At 36.1% G+C, this 8,202-nt stretch overlaps 1 protein-coding gene across 1 annotated transcript; it reads right to left on the bottom strand.

The window, feature by feature from the left end:
- Positions 1-3,633: 3,633 nt before the first annotated feature.
- LOC113225452 lies at positions 3,634-5,628 on the bottom strand. Its single transcript, XM_026457767.1, has 6 exons — positions 5,437-5,628; positions 5,092-5,274; positions 4,831-4,924; positions 4,468-4,524; positions 4,302-4,361; positions 3,634-3,853 (listed from the first exon to the last, which is right to left on the bottom strand). Exons 1-6 carry the CDS (start codon positions 5,626-5,628, stop codon positions 3,648-3,650), a joined length of 792 nt encoding a protein of 263 aa, XP_026313552.1. The 3' UTR covers positions 3,634-3,647.
- Positions 5,629-8,202: the final 2,574 nt, after the last annotated feature.

The raw sequence follows: 8,202 nt of genomic DNA, 5'->3' as shown, positions 1-8,202 counted from the left end.
CTGTCGCGACCGTATTACTCAAGTCTGAGGTGATAGTGGTGTTCATCAGACGTAAAACTAAATACGCCTAGAGCGGTTGGAGTCTCGCAACAACGTGAATTTTAAGCATTCATGACGGTGAAATACGTACGAAAAATTTGCAAATAATAATAACAATAAATAAATAAAATTCATTTATTCAGACAACTAGATCCACATTTTGTTAGTATTTTACTTATGACTACGTTAGAATACATATTTTACACTAGACAAAGTATTATTAATTAAGTGTTGCATTATTGAGCACTCACATCTTATCGTCATCAGAAGGCTGTTAGTGCTGCCACGTATTCTGGTCAAAAGCGAAGCCATCTTCTTTCGCAACACAGCATTAGCATGGTGGACGCACTGCAGAAACGTGCCAGCCCCAACAGCGCCCTGAAGGCATTGTTGTACTGGACGCGCAGCCTACCAAGCGAGCGCTGCGAACAGCTCGACCACAGCGCACCCGCGTACAGCGAAGTGCAGTATGCTCTGAATAGCGTTGTTTGACTGCGGCTGTACACCGAGTGAATCTGCGCGCCAGCATGTTCGCCCGCACCGCCAGCGCCCTGCGTTCCCGTTAAACATCTACGTCATCCTTTAAGTTGTCAGTCAAATAGTGGCCTAGATATTTAAACTGACTAACTCTGCTAATTGGAGCTCCATTTAACAAAACAGGAAGTGTCATATCCGGATCCTTCCTGCCCGGGGCCTTAAACACCATGTATACTGTTTTATTTGTGTTATAAGCAAGCCCATGGGAGATAGCGTATCTTTCACATATGCTAAGCAGTTCACTGAGTGCACCGATCCATGGCGCCAACAGCACCATGTCGTCGGCGTAGCTGATGTTATTTAAGCTAACCCCGTCTATAAAACAACCCGCATGAGTGCCGCTAAGCTCCTCGATCAGCGTATTCATGTACAAATTAAATAACTTAGGGGAGGTCAACCCCCCTGCCTTTCTCCACATTCCAGCACATACGGTGAAGACAGTACACCCGCCCACCTCACAACATTAATTTGATTATTATACCAATATTGAAAAATATTTAAAAGGTCACTTGGCAACCCGGTCGACCTCAATTTGCTCCAGAGGATGTCGTAATTAACTGGTTAAAAGGTCGAATGCCTGAGAAAGGTCTAGAAAACAACTGAAAATCGCTGTTTGCCTATCAGTGTAATACTTGACAGTATGCTTCAACACCACAATGGCGCTCTCAGTGGATAACCCAGGTCGGAAGCCGAACTGGGCATCGTGTAAATGCAGATGTTCGTCCAGGTGTGAGTTGAGCACACCGTCAAGCACCTTGGCTACGATTGTCGCTAGAGAAATGGGCTTGTAATTCGACCTGCTAGATACGTCACCTGTCCTATTTTTCACTATAGGCACTACTAAAGTACGCATAAGTGATGGCGGTAGGTATGAATGACTCAAACACAGGTTATAAAGTAATGCTAGTACTCTGGGCAAGTGCACTCCCGCATTCCGTAGGTGCTCTATACTCAGACCGTCATGCCCCGGCGATTTCCCTTTTTTCATTTCTCGTAATGCCACACGAATGTCTTCCGCTTTGATCAGAGTAGGAACCGTTCCATTAAGGTGCTCAATACCCGACACATGCTGTGACGGTCCCAGTGGCGATTTGACTTTGAAATGGTCCTTAAAAAGGTTGGCTATATTCTGTGCCTGAGTCACACCATCCAAAAAAATCAAAATATAATAATTTTTTCTGATCTAGTACAGTGGGCATCATTAATAGAAATGGCAAAAAAACACAATGATTCAATGCGAACTGCTCCACTGATAAACATTAACACCCTTCAATATCAAGATAGAAACAGAACAAGACCTAATTACGAAGAACACCACATCGTAAAATATTTGTACTTATCAGAATATTATGAGTATTTTAATATAACGAATATATATTAAAACTAATGACAGTCTGTCTACCGTGCCGTGACCATAAAGGGTCCGCATCGTTGGTTTGTTCCGGAATTAAAATTAAATTAAATCCGGTAACATAGTTTCATTTCCTAATTTTTTTTAAAGAAACTACAAATATTTGATTATCGTCTTTTTAAATGGAATTACGTCTATTTGCCAAGTTTTATTGAAATCGATAAACGAAAAGTGCGCCAAACCCGATTAATCTCATAGTTTACCACCCTTAGAGGTGGAATATTTCCTTCAAATTTAAATGGGACCAATATACTGAGATACCATCTTTCCAACTATAGAGAATTATCAAAATAGTTTCACAAATAATCGCGTAACATGTCAAAAAATTAAAGAAAAATGGAATTGAGAACCTCTATGTTTAAAGTTGGTTAAAAAGAAAACAATAAGTATTATTATTAACTTCACTTTGTACATCTCTGGTAAATGGTCACAAAATTAAATATATGCTGTTACAGTAAGTAGTAAATACAAAAGTTGGTGGCCTGTAGTTGAACAATTTTGACATATATCATTATATAAACTATAGTAGGTACTATAATTGAACCATGGATGTTTCTAACTGAAATATAAACATCTTAAATGTTTCAAACAGTTCATGTTGACTGTACCCTTAACATTACTATTTAGTCGTATAAATAATAAACACTCTGCTGTACAAAGTATATCACAAAAATAATTAACTATTATTATTTTTCTATCTTTATCAAATCACAGGAGAATTATAATAAAATAATGTCTTATTTCTAATAATCTCAGTACAGAGTACTAAAAAAACCGAGAGAAAAACGCCTTGAATGGGAGAAATAGCAAAATCAACCATTAAAGTAATTGCCTTAGTTAGGCGCTATTATTATAAAAATGAATCTTCGTGCCTGAGCAGCCACCCTTCGAGGTGGATGATTTTCTTCAAAATGAAATAGGCCACTATGGAAGTACCCCCTTTCCAACAAAAAAAGAATCATGAAAATTGATTCACAAATACCGGAGTTATCGCGTAACATACATACAAAAAAAAGAACATACAGTCGAATTGAGAACCTCCTCCTTTTTTGAAGTCGGTTAAAAAAGGATCAGTCACAAACTCACTGATGAATAATATTACAACGTAGTACACTACTTAAGTTGGTAAACATATTAAACGGTTTGTCACTTATCTTCTAGTAACTACAAAAATTAAAATAATCATGTTTACATTGTTTTAAATAACATAAAAAAAATATTTTCATCTTGCGGCGATTGGAATTCCTTTAGACACTTCATCAATCGCCTTCAATACATCATCATTCATGTTCAGACACTACTGAAACTACCCAAAAAAAACATGTAACTTTGCAGCATTGCTAGAACAAGAATAATCGTCTTGCATGATGCTTCATCGCCAAAAGCAGTTTGAAGCCGAGGGAACCTCCGCTGAGCTGTTAAAGTCGTAGAAAATCATACTACGAACATTTTAACGAGTTAAAACCATAGTGATGTAGACAACCTATTTCTAAAATGACGCCACAATGAAAAAACAAGTGACAGTCAGATGACACAAACTGTATTCTACAGCCAAAGAGTTCCATTTTCAAATTACTTTTTAAATATTGTTTATGTTAGTGGCCAGTTCCGGAAACTTATAGTGCGCCCTATGTTTAGTTAATGGGGAATAATATACATATTAATGTCGAGTATTATTATTAATTCGGCGCAACTCTTTAAGTGCCGAAACGACCACATCAGTTAATTTTTCAAGTTGTGCCCGAATTGCTGCCAATTCCTGTTTCTTCTCCTCTTCAATACGAAAAATCCTTGTGTGCACATCCTCCGACAGAGCTTGCGGGCGCTGGGTACGTGTTAATCGCAACCTACGCCTGCGTCCCCTTTCTGTTCAACAAATATTTAATAATTAAGATTTGATTATTACTTTAAATTTAATATTGGCAATGACAACTACATTGTTCACAAAAAAGAATTGCGTGAGCTCATTGACTTACAAATAAATGGACGACGGGTCTAATACAAAAACCACGAAAAAAATGTCCCAAGTCAACCTATTTAAACGTAGTGACATGTAAAGGAATATGAAAAAGCTAAAACGTTTAATTTAAATTGTAATGTCATCGCAGTACTGTCTAATTTTGCTTGCTTCGCTGTCAGTCGAACAAACGAAGACTAAAGCGTGAATGACGCTCTGTATACGATTTTAACGCCCTATAAGTTCGGAAACTTTTTAGCGCGGACCCGACGTCCATATAATTGTAAGTCAATGCGTGAGCTTAAACATTTTTGTATGTAAATTTTGTTCTAATATTGATATAAAAAATATTCTTACGTGTCGAAGAAATGCTCGCACGGACTGTTGGATTTCCCCCTTCGCTAGGTTTTCGCAATGCTGCAAAGTTATGGAAACTTAATATTAATTATTATTCAGTAATAAGATACTTAAAATGTCTAAGTAAGACATTAAAATTATATCCGATTACAAAAAATAATCTTACGCGTAGAAGAACTGCTGGCACTGACAGTGGGCTTTCTCACGTCGCTAGGTTCAGGCACTGCAGCAAAGTTATGAAAACTTACTATTAATTATTATTAAGTAGCAGGTTACTAAATATGTATAAGTAAGACATTAAAATTAAAAATATATCAGATTTTAAAATAAATAGTAGATAACTATTGATGTAACAACTTACGAGGCACAACTTGCTGTGCTGAGAATGACTGTCGCTGCGAATACCCAGTCAATGGATTATCAAGACAAATAAAATTTAGTTAGAAAATAAGTATTTCATTTTTACATAGATTACACTTAGAACTATATTGATAGTTATGTTTTATTGTATGTAATAATGTTTACATACCAAAACTCTGGAGACTGTCGTCAGACTCTGACTCCACTTCACCATCGTTACGTTCCAAAGAAATGCGGTGAGGAGACTTAGCCTTGTTTGACTCCTGGAAATTAAAAATAAACATATTATATTGGTATACCCTATGAAGCTACAAAGGAACTTCATGACAAACGTAACATTCACATCATGACAAACATAAAAAATTACTAATAATTACACTTAATTTACTATAATGAAAATAAAACTACAAATATAAAATATCACACATACCCTTGGAAAAGGGTCGGTAATTGCCTCTGTATCAGGCAAGCCACAACCCTCACCCATAATATTCAGGATCTGGTGATCCTGCCGTGTTAATTGATCATTCGAGGGACCACCACCCGTGGCATTGTCTGAGCGGCTTGCAAGAGCTGCAGCTTTTTTGGCCAGATACTTTTTATCTGACCACACCTACAAAGACAACGGAGTGAGACATTAGTATTTGAAACTGGTATGGAATTCTAAAGATAATTAAATAAAAATAAATTGTGATAATTGCGTAATCCAAAAAACATGTCCATCATAACTATTAAATAAAATCTATCTATGACAATAGTTTAAGTACTGACTTACCTTTTGCCACTGTTTGGTAGTTTTTACCGCTCCTCCAACGGCATTGAGGAGCTTTGTAACATCTGCCCACAAAGTTTTGCCCAATATTCTCCCCTCAATAGACCGTTGGAGACGGTTCCGGGCCAAATCTAAATGGTCGCCCATGAAATCCATTAATAATTTCATCTGCTCGGCAGTCGCGCTGGACGTCATTTCAGAGACTATCGTACTAAAGAGAACACAGGAGAATATCAAACAAGGTTTTAAATACGAATTACTTCTGAATCAAAATATTTCTTTGTGAAAATGTTTATCTCTTATCCCCATCATAATCAATTATAAGTTTGACTGCTGAGCACGCGTCTCCTCTAAGAAGAGGGTTTAGGCTATAGTCCGCGACGCTGGCCCAATGCGGGTAGGGACTTGACATGATTGCCGAGGGTTATGTTCTTCAACGTGCAGGTTTCATTACGATGTTTTCCTTCACCGAAGAGCTCACGATAAATTTTAAATTAAATTACGCACATACGTAAATTATGTGAAACTCAAAGGTGCAAGCCCTGATTCCAACTCACGGTCTCTTCTATAATTACGTATAAATTCCTTATGTAGTTGTTTTTTAGATTATTTCCTCTTAGGAACTCTGTTTTTAAAACAAACTTTTAAATCAATTTTTGTACGAACTGCAGTCAGTAAAACGGATACTTCTGACATTAACGTTCACATTGAGAGTCACAAATTAAAAATAGCAAGTGACTTCAAAAAAAAAACGATATATAAAGAAACATGCTTTTATTTATTTTATTATTTCTAAAATTAAATTGAAGAGTTAATGATTCACTTAAATCTAATATTAATTTTATACCAATGCAAATAGCTTACTCTATTTGGGATATTTCTTTCTAATATCAATCTTGAGGTTGGAAATACATAGAGATCGTCAGATTTATAGTATAAAATTTTCTCTTTTTTAATATACTCTCAAATACATTTTTTTCTGGAACAAATCCATTTTTTGTAATATTTGAGCATTTATAAATGCAAAATAATAAATTCAAAATCTCACATGACATTCCCGGATATTCCCATAAGAAATAAAATATTCGCAAATGGAATATTGATCGGCTTTAATTAAACGTTTGCAAGTCGATAATGACTTTTCGATAGATTATGGTACAACACTAAAGAAATCCGCCATTCGTTCACTTCAATTTTTGTTTAAATGTAAATGCATGTAAAAAACCTATTTCACCATTCACATTTTACATTCACGTTATCGGTCCGTTATTATCTATGAGATCCGAAGCCCAAAACGAAAGCGTTTTGGCTAACGAACTGCGGACGGCTCACGTATCGTTTTGCATTCGTACGCAGCTGCGGTTGTGTATTTTGAGAGTAGACGTCAAAATAAACATATCTCTTTAATTAAATCAACGTATTTCACTATAGCATCTACGTCCATCCTAATAATATGAGAGATTTCTCTTTTAAGGCCTCCTTGTTTGAGACTACGCTCTCGAAAAAGGTGACCCCAAGGTGCGCCTACGCGAAGTAACTGCAACCTATCTACCTACATATTAAAGAGGGACCATGCCAAAGCACTGAAATTAAAATACGGGTACAATTTCCCGCAGAGCATCTCTTACAACTTCACAAACACGATTTTAACTTGAGAATTTGCATAATCTGTCCAAAACTTGAAACGGGATTGATGAGCATATGCTCAGACGGTAAGTTTGTAAACTAACTGCCTTGTCGAGTCACGGAGAGAGTTGAGAAGTGATGTTACATCTGTCAAAGTAAATTGTTTCTTGTGAATATACACTTAAAATGAGTCGCTGAAACGCTCTTGGCCTTAATTTATTTGGCAAAATTTTATTTTAGCGAAAAAACTAAATTGTTACGTAAAAATAGCTATAAAAATTTGAAAGATATTCACCAAAACATTTATAGAGGTATGTTTTTTACTCGCCTTTGTAGTTCGACTTTAACGCCTTTTCTTCGCAGTACTATTTTTTTATAATATCAAGAACAGGACGAACAAGTCGTGCGTCCGGTGGTAAGCTACAGGCCTGTCCATAACAGTTGCAGTGCCACTCAGAGCTTGAAATCGCAAAGATCTGAGGGCACTGCTACGGCACTCGTCACCCTGAGACATAAGTTGACAAGTCCTATGTGACTGTAATTTCACCAGCACCCTTCAAAACCGGAACAGACCGGGACATACTACTCTGGACGTATTCTTTCACAATGAGCTCCGGTGCTACTTATATATTACTAATGCTTATAATATCGTATAATATATAATATATATACAGTGGTGGTCGTATAATTAGAAAGACTACAAACGGTCCTTGACATTATGTAAGAAACTTCACCGCAATCGTTTTTATTTGAAATTAAACAATAAATAGGACAACAATAGGTTCAGCGATTTATTATTTATTAGAAAAACAATATAAATCCCACTAAACAAGTGCAGTTTCAATATTACATTACGGACAAACACTTAAATCAGTTTTAAGGTATAAACAATAATGGACAACTAATTAGAAACAACAATAAAAAAGTGTAAAAAAACAACATTTTTTTAATTATTAGCAAATAGTATTTTTATTTACGAAATAGCTACTATCCACAGCCTACCAATATTTATAATTAATATTTAGTGGCGTATCCCTTATTTTCAATAACAGCTCTGTAACGGCGTGACATTGATTCAATCAATGTCTCACATTTTTCTAGGGGGATTGAATTCCATGCTTCAACAAATGCTTCATTTCATAT

The sequence above is a fragment of the Hyposmocoma kahamanoa genome, unplaced genomic scaffold (genome assembly GCF_003589595.1).
Source record: "Hyposmocoma kahamanoa isolate Upper Pololo Valley unplaced genomic scaffold, ASM358959v1 160, whole genome shotgun sequence".
Taxonomy (NCBI): Eukaryota; Metazoa; Arthropoda; class Insecta; order Lepidoptera; family Cosmopterigidae; genus Hyposmocoma; species Hyposmocoma kahamanoa.
Note: the sequence above shows the minus strand (reverse complement) of the source record. Positions and strands in the feature narration are given on the sequence as shown.